This window comes from Anomalospiza imberbis, chromosome 4 (assembly GCF_031753505.1).
Source record: "Anomalospiza imberbis isolate Cuckoo-Finch-1a 21T00152 chromosome 4, ASM3175350v1, whole genome shotgun sequence".
Lineage (NCBI taxonomy): Eukaryota > Metazoa > Chordata > Aves > Passeriformes > Viduidae > Anomalospiza > Anomalospiza imberbis.
Window position 1 is genome coordinate 70,557,561 of NC_089684.1, and position 18,454 is coordinate 70,576,014.

The window sequence follows — 18,454 nt, forward strand, 5'->3', positions numbered from 1 at the left end:
CAAGCTCAGAGCACCAACACCCACCTGTCCTCACCTCCTGCAGCCCTCAGGAAACTCAGAGAAGTGCAACAATTCCTTCAAGGCAGAGCAGAGGTTGTTCCACGGGAGTTTTCAGCAGAGTTAGAAGCCCCACCCATGGTTTTTGTTACCTACATTATTTTCTCCTGGCTCGTGTAAATCCCCAGCCTCACAATTCACATGCAAGAAAGCACCCCCAAAATGAGAGGAAAATGAATTTTCCTGAGAGGATGCAGCTGGGTGAAAAGAACAGGAATGGAAATGGTGGGAGAGGATGAGGAGGGCAGAGCAGCTGCTGGCAGAGCTCACAGTCATGTCTTACCCCAACCCTGTCCCTGCCCATTTCTAACACAAACCTCTGCAATTCTTTCAATATTGTTGATTGTATTACAAGAATAGTTGAAGACAGAACAAAAAAACAGTGGCAAACCCAAGTATTTTTTTAAAAATTTAACATGCAATCCTTAGGCAAGAGACTTTACAAGCCTCAAATGTTCAATAACCTCCTTGCTGGCTGTGGTTGTACAGCACTCAGGATGTGCTGATCTTTCACACCAACACATGGTGCTGGTGGAACTCCACTCTCCTGCACCCTCACATCCAGCAGCAGTGCAGAGATTAAAAGGAAATGTTTCCTTCCATTCTTTTATTGCTGTCTCATCCCACTGATAAGGTGGCTTTTAGTCTGCTCAAGTTACCTCTAAGTTTGGCAGAGACAAAACCTCTTGTCCTCCCCAACTACTGTTTATCCACATAAATTCTGCTGATTTCAGAAAGGAGAATGAATGAATGATTGAAAAAATAAATATTCTGATGCAGGAAAAGCACTGACCCATACAATTAATACATTAATACTCATTAACTTGGAACATTCATTGCATGACTCAGAGTGACTGAAGTTTTTATTTAAAAACCCCCAGACCTGCAGAACACAGAGGCCACGGGGTGGGGGTGTCTGAGGCTTTCAGACACTCTGAGCTGGCTCTGACTTCAAAGGATGAATCACCAGGATCTGGTTGGTATCAGCAGAACTGGCCTGCACAATAAATGAGCCCAGTCAGCCCTTCCCTGGAGGGGTTTCTGTCTCTTAGCTACAGGGAAATGATGCAGCTTGTCTGCAAGCAAACTTCTTATATTACATAAACCAAGGAAAACATATTTATATAGCAAAGGTTTCCTGAAATAGCCCCTGGAATTTTGAACAGAGCAACCATTCTTTTCAGAGTTTCAGGATATATTTCAGCAAAGAACAAAGACACACATGGAGTATTTTCTTTTTACTCTTTCCTTCCAATCTGAGTACAGCAGCCAAAGCCTACACGCCTGTGCTGTGTCCATCACAAAGTTAAACAGCTCCACAGTGCAGAGCAAGCCTGGAGAACCCTGAATGCAATCAACCCCAAATCTATCTGATACAGACATCAGAATCTGCAAACAGTAAAAAGTTTGTTTATATCAACATGAGACTGGCTGCCAGGGGATAAATGACTGATCCTCCTGGGCCACGGGTGTTTGAGTTCCTGGCCAGCCTCTTGTACAATCCACTCTACCATTTAACACCAGTTCCAAAGACTTCTGAGTTTGCAGCTGGTGCTTCAAAAGAGCATCCTACCTTCAGGCACCACGAAGGTTCTCGTTTGCCTTTAATTACGTGCTTTATTCATTAAGAGGTTAAACTCCTGCAGCGTGTTTCTCAGGCCAGGGTTGGAGGCACAGCTCTGCTGTCAGGCTGGAGGTTGATGAGGGAGTTGCTGGCCTGGGCCAGCTCTGCAATGGAGACTCGGCCTCGCTGCTTGATGTACTGGGCCACGGCTGCCATCTCCTCTGCAGTGATGTAGATGAACTTTCCCCTGTCATCAATCACACCTGCAGGGCAAAGACAGCAGCCTGCAGATTCAGTCAGCACTGGGGTTCCCCTCACATCCCACCAGGCATCACTCACTGCTTTGGGAGGGGATGTTCCAGCTGCTGAGGCAGCACTTCCTATCTAGGCCAGGCAGGATTTTATCTCCTGGCCACTGCTGGGTGCTGGAGCAGGGCTGTGCCAGCAGCCCAGGGCCCTGGGAATGCTCCTTTTGCTCAAAGGAACCCGTCCTGTGCACTGGGAACAGCTGCCTGGCAGCTCCACAGCAGCTGCTGCAGGGATCACAGAATGTCCTGAGCTGGAAGGGCCCCACCAGGATCACTGATCCAGCTCCTGGCCCTGCACAGACACCCCACCCATCCCACCCTGTGCCTGGGAGCGCTGTCCAAACACACCTGGAGCTCTGGGGCTGTGCCCATTCCCTGGGGAGCCTGGGCAGTGCTCTGGGGGAAGAACCTTTCCCTGATATCCAACATAAATTCCCCTGACCCAGCTCCAGCCATTCCCTGGGTCTTGTCCCTGTCACATGGAGCAGAGATCAGAGCTGTCCCTGGGGAGGAAGTTGCAGAACTTGATGGATCTCCCCTCAGGCTCCTCTTCTCCAGGCTGAACAAGCCAAGTGCCCTCAGCTGCTCCTCTCATGGATTCCTCTCCAGACCCTTCCCCTTCCTAGCCCTGCTTTTTTGGTGCTCATGTTCCCAGCTCAGGCAGGTGGTGGAGAAAGGCAGAGCAGGAGGGTCCAGGAGGGCACTGAGAGCCCTTGTGGGGCCCAGCTCAGCCTTTCCAGCTTCCCCTCTGAAGGGAATACAGCTCAGTTTCCATATTTCTGTGGCTCCAGACCGAGAACAAACACTGTTTTTATGGATTCCACCTAGGCAGAGCCTCCCTAGCTTTGGGCACAGCCAGCCAGGACAGCACACATCCTTCTCCCTGGATTCCAATGCACTTTTAGGGCATTTGAAAGGGTTTCCACGTGCACTTGCTGAGACAGTTGTTCTCCAGCCACGAGCACACGATCACGTCAATAAATGTTTGTGCTGGCACCTTTCTCTACTTCACCCTTGGAAAGAACAAGACTGCCCAGCACTAAGCCATGTTTTGTTCCTGCTCAGTCTCTGCTGCCATGCCAGCTTGGACTGGATGTTCCAGGGCTGGGAACAAGCACTTCACTGACTCCAGCATCCTGCAGTGCTCTGGGATGTCTGCCTCTCCCACATGCCACACTCCAGCCCTGGCTTTAACCACCAGGCTTGGAAACCACCCCTAATCATCCCAGTGATCCTCTCAAATTCAGATTTCAGAGGGCCCCACTTGCAGCTGGCTGCTCAGCAACCCCAAAAGCCCTTCAGCAGATGGGTAAATAAATAAAATATAAATATCTAGCTGTCAAGCCCTACTAGATGCTTAAAACAGGAATGACACTGGAATTCTCTCTCTGCCATAGGGAAGGCACTTTCTGCACCACCAGCTACAGAAAGATCCCCTTTGTGCTTTGGCTGTCACCTGTCAGGGTGCCATCTGCCATCAGGTCCTGGATTCTGTTAATTGCATCCTGTGCAGAAGAGAAAAAGGAATAACAGACTGATCAAAAGGGAAGCAAAAACCATTTCACACATTCAGATAACTACAGAGGCTTACCTTGAAATCCCTCAGGGTTAAGGAATTCAGCACTCCCACACAGAGAGATGGAATCAGCCCTTTGGTCTAAGAAGGATGATTTTTTTTTTTTTTTTTTTGGATGTTCAAATTAAATTCCCTATTCCTTAAAAGAGACTTTTATTGCCTGTTTCGAGGAGCAGGGGGTTATAGGAATCTTCCCATGGAAAGGCTGTGCAGTGCCATGAAGTTTCATGAAGCACAGAGGTCCATCTCCAAGGTCCTTGCTCAAAAATTCCACATTTTTTACATCTTTTCCTGCTCCTTTTAGGAGCAAACCTCTCCTACCAACCCAAAGCAACAATTTGTTGAATTTATGGCTGGGTTTACTCCACAGTTACTCCAAGCATGCAGTTCCACTGCACTTTAAGTGTTGGTTTGTACAGTTCTACCTCTCTCTTTCTTGTTGTTATATGACTGCAGAAGGAAATTAAAATCTAGATTTTAACCAGATAAATTCTTGTAAGTAACCCACTGCACACTTAAATGGAGTTTTGGTTTAAGAGGGAGCAAGGGCCCAGCAAAAATGAGTACTTCCACCCCAGAAGTCAGTGCTTACCTGTGTCCTTAAACCCAGATGTGAAGCCAAGTCCTCCAGCTGGATAACCTTTGTTTTCTGTGGGAACAAACAAGAGTTAAGCTGATGAATGAGAAAGATGGGATTTTTTTTCCATTCAAATAAAAAAATGCATTAACCTGACAAGGCAGAACCTGTTCCTTTAAGTAACTTTTCCTAGTAAGCACTTTCTTCTGATGAAAAACTCTCAGGTCACCTAAAGCAGGGAGCTCTGTGGAAAGACTGAGTGCTCTGACCCACTTAGGGCAAGACTCAAACACATCTGCCAGCCTTGATCCTGGACTTTTCCTTACATTGGGATGAGCACAAGGAACAGCCATGACTCTGCTCCCCCACCTCCTGAGTTTCACAGCTGCTACCTTTAATTTCCAGCACTTACATAAAACCCAGGCAAGACTGGCAACATTAAGTGCTTTAGTCTGTTTTACTGATGTCATGTGTATTAATGCCATAATAATCTTCCTAAGCAAGCCAACACCTTATTCAAATTGTCAGTGTTGGAACTGCACACTGTCATCTTGCTTCTGACAGATTCTTCCTGCAGCTTTTCTCAGTCAAGGCACAACCAGCACTGCTCACATCTGGTTTCGTGCTTCTCTGTAGCTCCAGAGAAAACACCTGCAGTGCTTGTCTGGAGCTACTTGGTTCCTGTTTTCTTCTCTGCCAAAGTTTTAGGAACTCATCTGTTTAATTGCAAAAGGATGCAGTGTTTGTAAGGAGCGTGGAAAAGACAAAACTGTTGGAAAGCTCAGTTAATATTCAGGTCTACATTCCTACAATCCATGTATGTACAGCCACAGGAGCTGCATCTCCATTAACAAATTTAATACTTCAAACAATAAAGTCCTTTGTTCCTGGTCTTGAGAGCATACTGGAAGGCCACTGAAGAAATAAAGAGAGGCTGAAATAGATGAATCTTTTTCATTAATAAAATCAGACCAAAAAGAAAGCCACACACAGATTTAGCAGTTGTGAAGTTCGATGCAGCCAAGCTAGAGAACTGAATACCATGGACTGAACACAGGGAACTGGAACCAGTCCATGGAATTCAGTTCTCAGAGCTGGGAACTGCCAACATTCGTCCCATCTTCTTTTAAAGGGATTGGGGGGGTTGGTGCAAAGCCACATGAACAGGAAAAACAGGACTTAAACCTTCACTTAAAGATATTCCCCCTCCATGACCAAGTTTAGTGGAAGCTTTCCAAGACAGATCCTGCTGGGAATGAGAGCCCAAGGGGGTGGGGTGGGATGAGGATGCACCCCCACACTCTGGAATACAACAACACCATGAGGTCCCAAGGGAACAAAACACTTCTCCACATGCATCATGTTCTAGAGACAGGCTTAACTTTCCTTCAGCAACAAAAACACATCCACATTTCCTGAATTAATTTCATTTTAGGGGTGATGCTGCTGCTGTCCTCAGCAAGGGATGAAACACAGCAAGAGGCTGCATTTTGGTCCCAACACCCTTAAGAAGGAAGCACGGGGTGAGCTATCTCCAGTCAATGATACCAGCACAAGAAATTATTCAACAGAAGAGCTAAATTCAATTTTATTTTTAAAAAATATGCCAATTACTCTTAATTTATACATTTTTTTCTGACAGCTACGAGCAGCTCAGCACCGCTTCCTGTCAATGGTTTCTGTGAACAGAACAGAAGATGAGGGCAATACATAATCTATACATTAAGCACACTTTCAAGATTAAAGAAAAAATACTTATAACTTGTGAAAGAAAGTGGTGCCCCAGTTCTGCAGCTCAGCTCTGCAGAGGAAATCAGGTGTCGAATATTCAGACTTCGCTTTCCAGCCCAAGTTTAATTTCTCTGACGTCAAGATGAAGTGACTGATACAGAATTTAGTGCTGAAACACTCAACTGGGAGCTTGTGACTAATCTGGTCCATCCACCACAACCCCTGGGGCAATGGGCAGAGTCTACCCTGGCTGTGTCCTCCCTTGGAAACCTCCCAGGGCTTGTGGAAGACCTCAAGGGACACTGGAATCTCCTTTCTTACCCACAGAGGTAAAGGAGAGGCAGAGAGCAGCCCAGCAGAGCTTTGCAGGGCTCTGCTCTGAGCTCTTGTCCAGAACTGCCTGGCAATCACTCCAAAGGACTCCCCAAGGAGAGTTATCCACGAGGCAAATCTCTAAGTCCAGGAGATAAATCTGCTGTAAGTCCAGGGTTTTGCTGGGATAATAAAGGTGCAAAACGTGAGATTTTGGAGTAGAAAATGATTAGCAGCTCACTGAGTTATCCAAGTGATTTGCTTGCTGGAGAAGCCTTTCACACAGGTCACACATCCTGAGAGTTCAGATTCCAGTAAAGGAAGAAAGGTATTCATTAGGGAAAAAAAAGATTTGCAAGACAGTGCTGGAGTGAGAGGAGAAAAATGCATCTGACCTTTGATACAGCAATAGTGGAGAGCATTTGCCCTCACAGATTAAAAGCACAAACCCTCATCACCACAGCCCAGGTTTGAAATACCCAGCCATACAATGGGATGAAAGAGAGACTGACACACCCTGGTTAAAACAAGGCAGCTGCTTCTTACACTGCCCTCCTGAACATTAAGGAAACACTGGAAGCTGCATGGACAGAAAAAAACAAAGGAATCGTAGGAAAAGTTGGGATTGAGCTTTCCAGTGCCAGTGTTGGAGGCTCAAAAATACCCTCCACCTCCAGCAACTCTCCTTCCTGCTGAGCTCACATGGAGAGACTGTTTTGAAATCAGTGGCTGATGCTCACAAACAAAAAAGCCTGAATGCCCCAAATCCCAATCCACAGCAAACATTGCTTCCATGAACTCTGAGGGTGATCCGCCAGGCCTGTCTTATACCACAGGGCAAGAGCCACATCCTGCCCCAAAAGCCAGGACCCAGCTGGAATGAAACTATTTTAAGTTTAGCTAACTGTGTTTGTGCTGGTTCAGCAAATAACACTTATTGAAGGGATCACTTTTGTTACTTGTTGAATATTTAAGTAAATGAAAGAGGAAGTAAAGGGGTCCCTCTCTGACAAAAAGGTTTTTCACACCAAGGAGAGAAAAACCAAAGGCACCTTACCTTAACATATTCCAGGAATTCCATAAGAAAGCTGCGAGACTGGAGACAGCAAGGAAAACAATTATTATTTTCAATTCATGAGCATTAAATGCATCAAAAACTTGCTGAGTAGAAATACTATAAAAGTGTTTAGATTGCATAATTCCTAAGTTTTAACTACACAGACTGAGATATTAAACTGGGAAGAAATAATCTAGATTTAAAAATAATCTAGATTTAATCTTCATAAGGCATTTCTGACAGGTATTTTTTGAGACAGAATGTGGCTCAGGTACAATTTAAATTTTTCCCAGAAGGTTATCATACACTTTTTTATTCTTCACATCATAAATACCCTGAAATAACCACATCTGGGTGAATTTAAGCATCATTAAGTCACACACCAAGGCCATTCTGTGCAGAGGAAAGCCCAGAGTGACTCAGGACCTGCAGATAGCCAAGTGCAGCACAGCTGCACAGCACCTGTGGAGGCTCAAGCATTTCAGAGCCATGCACCTGAAATGCAGTGAGCAGCTCCATTCCAGAGGCAATGCAGACACTGTGCACTGAAGTTAAAAGGAGATCAGGTTACTCTGCAACCCTGGGAATCAATCAGCCTTAATTAACTGGTGAGCTCTGGAGGCAGGAGCTTGATTTTCAGCACAAGCAGCCCCGACAACACAAGGCAGAGCCAGCTTTGCTAACAGGATACTGAAATGCTTCAGGTACTTCGGCCACCACGAGGCCAGGGTGGCTGCTTAATTTCCTTCTCATTTCTGCTGCCTCCAAATAACTCTGTACCTGTTATTATTTCTGAATGTGACTTGTAAAATCACTTGCAATTCAAGTTCTAGCTCATCACCCCTACCATGCAGGCATCATCAACTGCCTGCCAAGCTCTTTTAGGTGAGGAACACCCTCCTCTGTTCTGACATGGAGGGAGATTAATTCCTCCTTGACAGGCAGCTGTAGGAACATGGACAACCAGCACATTCCAGTTTCAAAGGGTGTTTGAAGTGGAACACATCAATATTTAGGGATAATCTCATCTCCTGACAGGACAGGTACAGATTTTTGAAGGAGCTGTCCATAAAAGTGTGCATTTTGCTGTTCACTGCATCTTAGGGAATTCCCCATCAGCAGACAGAACTTCTCTTGGTGTTAATCCTGGTGTGATGGAGGAATTTTTTTTTTTTATGGGAAGGGGTTCACAGTGAGAACCTGTAATGAGTCAGTGGTGCTGGACATTGGGCACAATCTGCTGTGCACACTAAAGCTAATCCATTGAATTCCAGAGTCTCTTCAGCAGAGCAGCAAATGCACCCATGGCCCTGAAATAAATCCTTCCTGAGAAATGCGCTGGACAGCTCAAATTGGCAGCTACAACCCAAGAGCAATTCCAGGGTGTGATAGCAAATAAATTGTGTCTAACAGGTTTTCAGCAGACAAAACTCTGCCTCCCACAACAGCAAAACTTTTTCAGGTTTGCTGTGATTTTATATCAAGTATCACATTTCAGCCACCATCCCCACAGCTCTGCAGGCAGCCACAGGAGCAGCAGTGTGGTTTTGTTGAGGATTCCCTTATCAGAAGCCTTTTAGACAAGAGCTTGGTTTTTAATTTGATTTCACAGCAGCTCTCTTGGTGTAGAAAATAAAGCCAAACTCAAATAATTGCCCCCAAGGTCTGTGGGCACTTTCCAACTCCAAATTCAGCTTTACTGGCTCAGTCTCTGTGGGTAAAGCAGAGCTGCTGACAGTGAGAAGTTATCTGAATTCCAGAAGGAGTTTGATTTCAGTTCTTAGACACAGGGAGGACAGAACTCATTTCCAGCAAGTTCTCTCAGAACTCTAAAATACCCTGTAGGAGTCTGGTATGAGGAACAGCAGCATTCCCCAGGAAATATTCCAGGGTTAACCTGTGCCACAGACACAATTTAGCTTTCACAAGCAAAAACCTTTGGCTGACTCCTACTTTTAATTTCATTTTACACAAGACAGAATGCAGCAAGTCTAACAGGAGAAGGGGAACTGCAGAACCAGCCTCACATACCTGCTCCTCTGTCATTGACTCTTCAACCCCTTCCTCTTCAACCACAAAACTCTCCTTCAGCTTCAGGTACTCTTCATATTCTCTCTTCTCCTCTTCTTCCTTTGCCTTCCTTTTTTCCTCTTCCTGGACAGAGAAGATGACAAGTGGTCAATTTGGTATTTCCCAAGTCAGGTTTTAAGTGAAGCAGCATCTTCTTTCTCTGCAGCCAGCACATCAAGAGTTTTTAAGCTGAGTCTAAGCTGTCCCTTGATGGCACAACCAGTTTCAGCTGCCTTCCACACCAGGGCTGGTTCTTAGCAGAGCTGACAGAAAACCTCTTAAATAGCAACCTGCCTGCTTCATTTGCATCAATCTGCTGCTTCTCACAGGAAGTCCCTGCCCCTCCCTGCACTTTGATGCAACGTTCACATTTTTGGTTACTGGCCTCAGGTCTGCTCTGCCACTGCAGGACACTGGGAGTGCTCACAAGGAACAGTGGAGTTACACTGGTGCAGAGAAACTTGGAAACTTTCAGGTAAACTCAAGTTTTCTAAGAAAACCTCTTATGAAAACTTTCTTCCAGCACACTGTGCCTACATATAATATACACATTATTATGTAAAGTATTTTAGGCACAGGAGGCACGATTGTATTAACAAAAGGAGTTTTTAACATGTTGTTTGTTCAACAAAAGCTTCAGGCTTTTAGTTATCTGCAATAAAAAAACTTCATGGCCTACCCTGAAATAAATATTAAAGCCTTAAAGCCCACAATAAAGCTGACCCAGAGAACTCCAAGCCCAGCATCAGGGACATGGTGATGCCTGCTTCTGTGGAATTCACACCTTCACAAATCAAAATGGTGATTAAACATTTGGGAATGTGACAGATTACTTGGAAAATGTTTCAAATAAGAATTGGTTTTTACTGGGAACTCCTAAATTTGCAGTTTTCCATTATTTTCATTTAAAATTTGTTTTGCTCTTCTCCAAGACAAGGCTGGACTAACACTGAAGGTTAGATTTGATGATCTCAGAGGCCTTTTCCAATCTAAAAGATTCCATGCCTCACACAGAACAAAAATGTTTCCCTCCAGGACAGTTTCTTGCACAGAGGAATTTCTGTTTGTGCAGCACCTGGTACAAAGAGATTCCAAAAGGATCTGGCCTCTGGCTCCATCACATTCCAGGGGCTGATTAAAACAAACAGAGGAGTTCTTCAAATTTCAGTGACAATCCCAGGGCGTTCCTCTATCACCAGCAGAGAAATTGATTTCTTAAAGGACAATGATATTGATTTCTAAATGCTTGCCATGCTACATCTTTGACATTAATATGGTAATTGTTTCCTTAAGTAGCTGGAATGTAAATATTTGTTCCATTAAAAAAAAAAAAACAGGGAGAGACAGGAACAGGTCATTCAGTATATAGAAAATATATCTATATTAAAAAAGATGTCTTTTGTTAAAAAACAAAGTGTATTTGCTTCCATTTTTATTTAAATATAAATAATATAGAGAGAAAAAATAACAATTATTTATACATAAAAATACTTTTATATCAAATTCCCAGAAAGTCAGGAGAAAGAATCCTGCCAACATCCAAGAATGAGAAAAACAGGACTGAAAGGATGTTAAGTGTATCTGCAAAGCCAAATCCATTTTTTAAACTGCTATCTCATGAAAAATCTACCGATCTGAGGAAGTCCTTGAGACAAAACAAGATCATTTTTGGGTCATTCATCATCACAACAATTAATCCAACAGCAGATTTTTTTCCTTATATGCACCCCAGATGCCAAGAACAACATAACCATATTTCATTTGGAAGCAACAGCAACTGTTCTTTTCTTGTAAGTGCATTTCATTTAATCTTGATCCTGGAAAGACAAGAATAATGTTTTTCCCCTGGTTTATTAGAGAGGTTGTAATTCAGCAGGATTTGAAATGAGGAAAAAGTAAAAAAAAAAACAAAACAAAACAAAAAAAAAATCACAAAGCCTCAAAATTGCTTTGGTAAATAATTTCTATATGGTTCTGCAAAAAAGGAAAATATCAGAAGACAGTGTCCCACTTGTGACTGAGAGCAACAATAACCAAAACACATTTTCCTGCTTCTGGAAGGTCTAACAAATGAGCAAGGCTCCTTCCTGTGGTCCTTCCCTACCTGAAAAACAGCACCTTGCATTTTTTGGAAGTATCCCAGCACATTCCTATCAGCACTTCCCTTCCCAACACAGACAGAAAAGCAGCCCTGCTGTGAGACTGGCAAAGCACTCAGCTCCCAGCCCTTTTTTTGCCAACAGGAGTTTGTTTTCCAGATGCTGAATTTTGATCAGCAGAGCATTTCCAAGTGCTCTGAGGCACTGCTTTGGTAGCTAAAGTGTGTCAAAGCTACCTGATGGTTGTAGCTTTCCCCATAACACTAAATATTTCCAGCTGCTTTTATCATCTAAAAATTAAAAATTCATGAAGAGCCTCACATGCTTTACAACCTAAATTCACCTATGATTCAATCTGTAGGAAAAAAAAAGGATTTATCCAGACTGCAGCTTGGTTCAGAGCAAGAGGAGAGATGACTTTGCACGAGTGCCCATGGAGAAGCAAGGTGGAGGCTGAGCAGGGGAACCCAGGCACAGTCAGGATGGCTGGGAGTATTTATTTATATTTATTTAGAATATTTATTTATATTTATTTAGAGTATTTTTTGTTCTACCCCCTCTTCTCTCATGGAGCTCATGGAGCAGCTGTGTGGGAGCTGCAGGGTCAAATTTAGGCAGCAGAATTCCCACAAAACTCAGTGTGTCCATACAGATAGCCCAGAAACGCCCCCAGCCCCTCAGGGTCTCCTCACACACTGAGGGCAAGATTTTGTGCCAGGCACACAGAAGACACTGGGCACAAAACCACCTTTCAAACCCCACATTTTTGGCACTCAGGTTCCTTCTGAGCTCGTGGCTCAGAGCAGAGAGTGGCTGGGCCACCCCAAGCCATGGGTGGGGTGCTGGGGAAATCCCAGCAGATGGAAATTTGGTAACTGCAGATGCTCATCTTCAGCTGCCTGTTTTGTTTTTTTTTTTTTTTTTTTAAGCAGGCTTGCCTCTCTCCTCACCCATCTAAATGTTACTCAGACTGGGGGCCTGAACCATGTAAAGATTTCTTTTTGATTAGTTTATTCCACTGCATGTGAAGAACAGACTATCCCACTTTGACCACATCTTTATTGAACAAATTAGTAAATAAATGAGTCACTCAAACCTTTGTTTTCTGTTCTTTTTCTCACCAAGGACCTGGATGTGATGTGAGGCTCCCTTCAGATCATCACCCTCTGTTTGCCCCTGACCTTGATCCCAGGGATTATTTCCAAACACATTTCCCTGTGCCAACTGCACAAGAGCCCAACTTTTTACCAGGTGAAACCCACAACATCCTGAAAACTCTCTTAGGCTTCCAGCTGGAAGCACACACTGATTTTTGGGATCACAGATTGCTCAGGAGTCCTGGGATGCTGCTTGAGTGGAGCAAACCTCACTGGTAGTGAGGAAGGCAGAGCAGACACTGGACACTCTTCAGGCACCACCTGCTCCCTGTCATTCCCTTATCTGTGGCTGTTTCCCGAATTTTTAGGATGAGGAAAAGCATCCTGAGTGTTTGGAGGACCAGGGACCAAAGAAACCCTCCTTGTACAGCATCCAGTTTTTGTATTGTCAGGGCAGGTTCTGCAGGAAGCCAAAAGGGACTTTGCAGAGAATAATGTGGCACAGAGGAGGTGGATCTGTAGGATTCCTGCCCCCTCACTGATTAGACAGAATAAGTGTCCTTAACCCCTCAAAATCAGAGGAGAATAAGGTTTTTTGCAAGGTTTACAACTTGTACTCCCCTAAGAGAAATTGATTTTGAGGGAAATATACACACTTGAAAACTGATGCTTAAACTGAAATTATGGAGTGGCTCTCTATCAGCCTCCAGAAATGCACTGTTAATGTAGGAAAAATGGATATAAATATCAAACAGATAATGAAGAGCTGTGCTGAGACACACGCAAATCTTGATGTTCACATAATGAAACAACTAAAACTTGGTGCTTCTTCTTCTGTGATCAAATATCAAAGAGTCAAAACTTCAGGGTCAAACCTTCCAGAAGATCCTTGTGATCCTGGCTGCCCCCCATTTCTACAGCTCTGAAGATCCAAACCTTTTTTATTCAGGCACTTAAATGCAAATTTACCAAAATCTAAGTGCATTTGGACACTTAAATGCAAATTTACCAAAATCTCTGTGCACAGGCAAAGGAAACAGAGCTTTCTATGTGAGCAACCTGCCAGGTTTTGTCTGAAGACTCTGTTTTGCAACATCAGAGGAAATTCACTCTCATTGATAAGGTGTCAGGTGGTAAACCAGCTCACCACTAAAAAACTCCAAGAGTGAAAGGGAAATCCCCCGGGTAAAGCAGAGCTGAAGCAAATGCCAATTATAAAGGAGCCTCCTCAGGCCTGCAGCCAATCAGCTCAGCAGAACACTGGAAAGGAAACCTGAATTTAAAAATACATGATCTGGTTTGCAACACTCAACCCAAAGGGCAACCACATTTTATTTATAAGTGCATACAAATCTATTGAAATAGAAGCAGAGGGTATTTTTCTCAAGGCTAGGTAAGATTTTAATCCCCATAACTCCCTCAAGGTACAGGTCCCACCTGTCAGCACAATTTTAGTAGCACTTCTTGGGAGAGAGACTGAAAAAAGAGGTTCAAGTGGAATTCAGGTACCAAAGCTGTCTGTGCTTGTTTGGGGACTTGCCCCAGTCACTGAAGCTGCAGAAATACTCTGGGAGAGAAAGGGGAAAAGGAGGTATCTGACAACTGCAACATTTCTCAGGCAAACTTCAGTGATGAACTGAATTTTTTGTGCCTTGTGGGATTATATAAACTACAGCAATGTCAGTGACCAAAATGCCTCTAAAAAAACCAGCTCCTCCCTGTTTTTTATCTCCTGACTATCAGTCACTAGAGGTGTCTCTCAGAATTTTGCCTTTCCACCTCCTATTTCAGATGAGGGAATGGAATCATCACATGTGCAGTCCACAAGGCCTTACTGGTGACAAGACATTATTTGTGGCAATGAAGAATTTCTCCTCCAGAGGAAAAGAAATGACATTTTATCCTGTGTATTCCATAAACCCAATGATCCTCTCACTGCTCACAGAGCCTCTGCCTTTTCCATCACACCATGAGTCTGTAACAAGATTGGAAAGATGAGATGTTCTGAGCCTAAGGACAGGCTCTCTTCAATTGTTCTGTTTCCTGTTACAGACTCCATGAAGACAAATTTTAAATTACCAGCAAACAGCTGAGCATGGACATTAAATATTGTCAGACACATTTACTTTGATCCACGCTGCAAATGTTCAGCAGTTACTGGATTATCAACTTAGACACAAGCAAAAAAATTAAATATTGAAAGCACTTTCCTCTGAGAGGCAAAATAATGCTCCTGATGCAGCCTGGTGGGTGGGCTTGCTGTCCGGATAAATGCTGGGAAAACAAATAATTAAACCAAGCTAAAATAGCTTAAAATTACAGGGTTTAAGTAGACAGGTACTGGCTAAAGTGACCAAGCTGGATTCAGGCATTTGGGCAACTTTCCAAGTTTTAGGAAGTGTGGATTGCTGTGCACAACATTTAAAATAAATAAACAAACAAATAAATAAAATCAGAGTATAATTTGTATTCCTCTTTTTCCCTGAGCCATGTGAAACACAAGTGCTGTAGTGCAGTGTTTATTAGGAATACTGCAAACTAAACCAGAAACAAGTGTTTCCTCATTCAACCAAAAATAAATTACACAGCCCTCAACTGAACAGAAACCAAAGTAAAAGAAGGTAAATAAATATTTCTGTGTGAAGAGAGGCCTGGTTGAAATTTCACCTTTATTTTCTTTTACTTTTCAACTGTGCCCTAGTTAACCCAACTAAATTGCTAAGGCCCAGGTCAGATCCCAGCAGAACAACTCAGACCTGTGCCACAGCTTCCTTGGAGCAGGTTGGCCCAACTCAGGTGGAATTTGCTTAAAAATTCACCTGCTGTGCTGTGCTGGCTGCCACCCTGCAAGGGACTGGGGAGTTCCAGTGTCATTAATGTCACTGTCCAGCAGGTTTGTCACAATTCCCCCAAAGCACTGGAGTCATCTCAACTCGTTATTCAGGGCTTCAGGAATATGAAGTTCTCAGAACTTTAGGAAAATATAAAAAAAAAAAAAAAAAATTTGTACCTCTCTCTTGGAAGGGAAGCTGTGGAATTATTGGTCCTCTGGAAGTTTGGTCAAGCTGCTTTACAAAATCACATCCTGATCTTGTAGTGCTGACATTCTCCCCCTCCAATTTCTGAAATTCAAGACTTCTACTGATGGAAAGGAACTGATGGAAAGGATTTGTGGGGAATAATCCCAGAGCTAAATGGACATTCACATAAAAATCTCATGGATACAATCTGTATGTGTAATGTATGGATTATTTTTCTAAATTGCTTTATCCTGTTTTCACACCCTCAACAGAGGAAAGGAAAAACTGTCTTTTCCTTTCTAAAATATTATCAGCAACACACCCCACTTACACAACCTGCTCTTGGAGCAAATTAAAATAAATCTCCATGAAGCAGAGACACAAATTTCCAAAAAACCACAAAAAATCACAGTGAGAGCTGGGGGCTGCAATTTCTCATCTCAGGATTGTGCAGAACACCTCTGTCCTTTCCACCACACAACTTGCAGCAGCACCAGAGCATGAAGCTCTCAGGCAGCAGCAGTGGTGGCCTGAGTACTAAAAGCAGCTCTGAAGTCTAAGTTTTCCTCCCTCACCAATGAAAAGTATTCAACACAAGCATTTCAGTTGAGCAGTACCTGTTTTTCTGGGTCACTCCTGCTAACATATGCACAGCTCAGGAATCTTTAATTGGGAAGCACATGCAAACACATAAAATTAGAATGAAATCATAAAATTTCACACAACACTTGCAAAATCAGCTGCTGCTGCTGCTGCCTTTCACTTTCTGCCCTGCTGGTTCCAGCTGGCAGCTCACAGGGAGCAGGGGAAGTTGTGAATCTCCATCCTTGGGAGACACTCAGAGCTGGGCTGGGCAAAGTCCTGAGCTCCAAATCCTGCATGTGGCTGGAGCAGGACAGACCCTGTGGTCCCTGCAGGTCCCTGGACACAGAACTCCCCCAGAAGTGATCCCAAAAGCAGACCTGGCTCAGGATTTGCACAGATAAATACAATTATTCCCACCTGTCGTTCCTCCTCCAGACGAATCCTCTCCTCTTCTTTCCTCCTCTCCTCCTCTCTTTTTGACTCCAGCTTTCTCCTTTCTTCTCTCTCTGCTTCTTCAGCCTAAAATAAACATGATGCAATCCAAGCCTTACTCTTATTTAATTTACATTTTAAAATTTCATATTATGATACCATGAGGGGGTTTCTTACCACCTTTTAGATGCCTGCTCAGAAAGAAACATCAAAGAAGAATAATAATAAATAAAAAGCCACTATCATTTCACTTCCCCTCCCCTTCAGCACACTCAACATTGTGGTAAATTTAGGAATTGTCTCCTCACTTGTCTTATCTGTATCTCAGTAACAGTTAAATTTTGAATGTGCTTATGAGTTTATTGCAACAGTGATGTTAAAGCAATGTTGTGTCATGGAATTCCAGTTCTACTCACTTGGAGTTTAGTCAGAAAGGACCCTAAGGAAGGAAAAAAAAAGGATCTGGAACACAAACTGTAAAAAGAAGTGCATTCAAATGTATCATTAACCTGTGCAAAATCTCTTACAGAAAAAGCTGCAATGGTCCCTTGAAGTCATTTTATTTTTGCTGTTAAGACAAAGAGGTTGTTGCAAAATGAGGGAAAAATAAAAAGGGTGCTGTATTGGTGCATTTAGCTGTTTTAAAGATGTTTTTCAGGCTCTTCAGGATACTTAAATTTGAAAATATATTTAAGAGGACAAGCAGAAAATATTCCAGTGGATGATTTGGCTTTGAGCATTTCAGAGAAAAAGCCCCATCCAAGGAATTTATCTGTCTACATGGGAAAATAAAAATCAGCATGTTTTAAAATGAAACAGAAGATTCCTTGCTCCACCAACTGATGCTTATCCAACTTCATTCAACTTTTCCACAAGAAAAAAAAAAAAAAGGAAAATGAAATTCAATGAGTATGGAAAGCAACAAAATGATGAAAGCACTGAGTGAGAAAAGGTTCATAATGTAAGTATATATATAACCAGTAATTAAGTTTATTACCAACTGCTCCATGTACTACACTGGATTTAAACCTCAGGTGACATTAAAATTCCCAACCTGGGATTCCACAAGCTTTAAAAATGTTCATACAGAACAATACAGAGTCTGAAAAAAACCAAAAAACAATTCCAAGGAAAACTGGAATTGGAAACTGCTGCCTTCAGAAGGCTGAAAAGCCTCTTGCATCCCTGGAATTAACACCAAAAAGCTTTTCATCTCCCCCAGTCTGTAAAAACAATAAATATGGCTAAACACAGATAAAACCAAACCACATTTTTGCACTCTGAGAGCACCTGAACCAGTCCTCACAACTGCCCAGTGTGTTACAACACCACCATGGGCACTGGAATGTATTTTTAAGGGGAGACAGTGCTGACATTAAGCTGGAAGGCAGTGGAAACATCCAAGAAAGAGCACTCAAGAGTTTAACTCCTCTCCTCCCCAGCAGTGTGAATGGAAAGAAAATGAGACACAGTTTTCCATGGCCCTCTTGGGCCAGCAAAAGCTGAATTGACATTTTTAAGATAAAACAACCATTTAGTGATGACACTGCCTTTGCCTTTCTGGGCTGCCATCCCCAGTTCTCTCCTGAGCTGTTCAGGCTCTGCTCAATACGTGGCAGGAAATACTCACCTCTCTCTGTGCTTTCCTGGCTTGTTTCTCTTCTAATTTCCTCTGCTTCTTTGCTCCAATTTTCCCAGACACCTGAAATTCTGGCACCTCCTCAGCATCCTCTTCCTCTGCAACATTGCATAAATGACAAATTTTAAATCATCTGTCGAAAGTCTCCTTGGAGAAACTTCAGTGCTGCCTAGGAAAGCAGCAGCAGATGAAAAGGAGACAGACACACAGTTCAGACAAGACCTTTTAGATGGAAAAAGGGAAAAAAAAATCACACGAGACTGCCAAAGCCACAGAGCAGAAGTAACAAGGCAAACACACACTCAAGTGAAGGCAGAAATAAAAATTTTC

General features: G+C 43.2%; 1 protein-coding gene across 1 annotated transcript in view; it reads right to left on the bottom strand.

Annotated features, from left to right (window-relative positions):
- Window positions 1-399: 399 nt before the first annotated feature.
- DDRGK1 (DDRGK domain containing 1) overlaps window positions 400-18,454 on the bottom strand; it is a 224,203-nt gene continuing 206,148 nt past the window's right edge. Inside the window, exons 4-11 of the mRNA XM_068189065.1 lie at window positions 18,116-18,222; window positions 16,471-16,572; window positions 9,214-9,336; window positions 7,183-7,221; window positions 4,098-4,154; window positions 3,386-3,434; window positions 1,338-1,884; window positions 400-1,305 (exon numbers count right to left, since the gene is read on the bottom strand). Coding sequence (XP_068045166.1) covers window positions 1,712-1,884; window positions 3,386-3,434; window positions 4,098-4,154; window positions 7,183-7,221; window positions 9,214-9,336; window positions 16,471-16,572; window positions 18,116-18,222 — 650 coding nt within the window. The 3' untranslated portion in view covers window positions 400-1,305; window positions 1,338-1,711. The remainder of the gene's footprint in view (window positions 1,306-1,337; window positions 1,885-3,385; window positions 3,435-4,097; window positions 4,155-7,182; window positions 7,222-9,213; window positions 9,337-16,470; window positions 16,573-18,115; window positions 18,223-18,454) is intronic.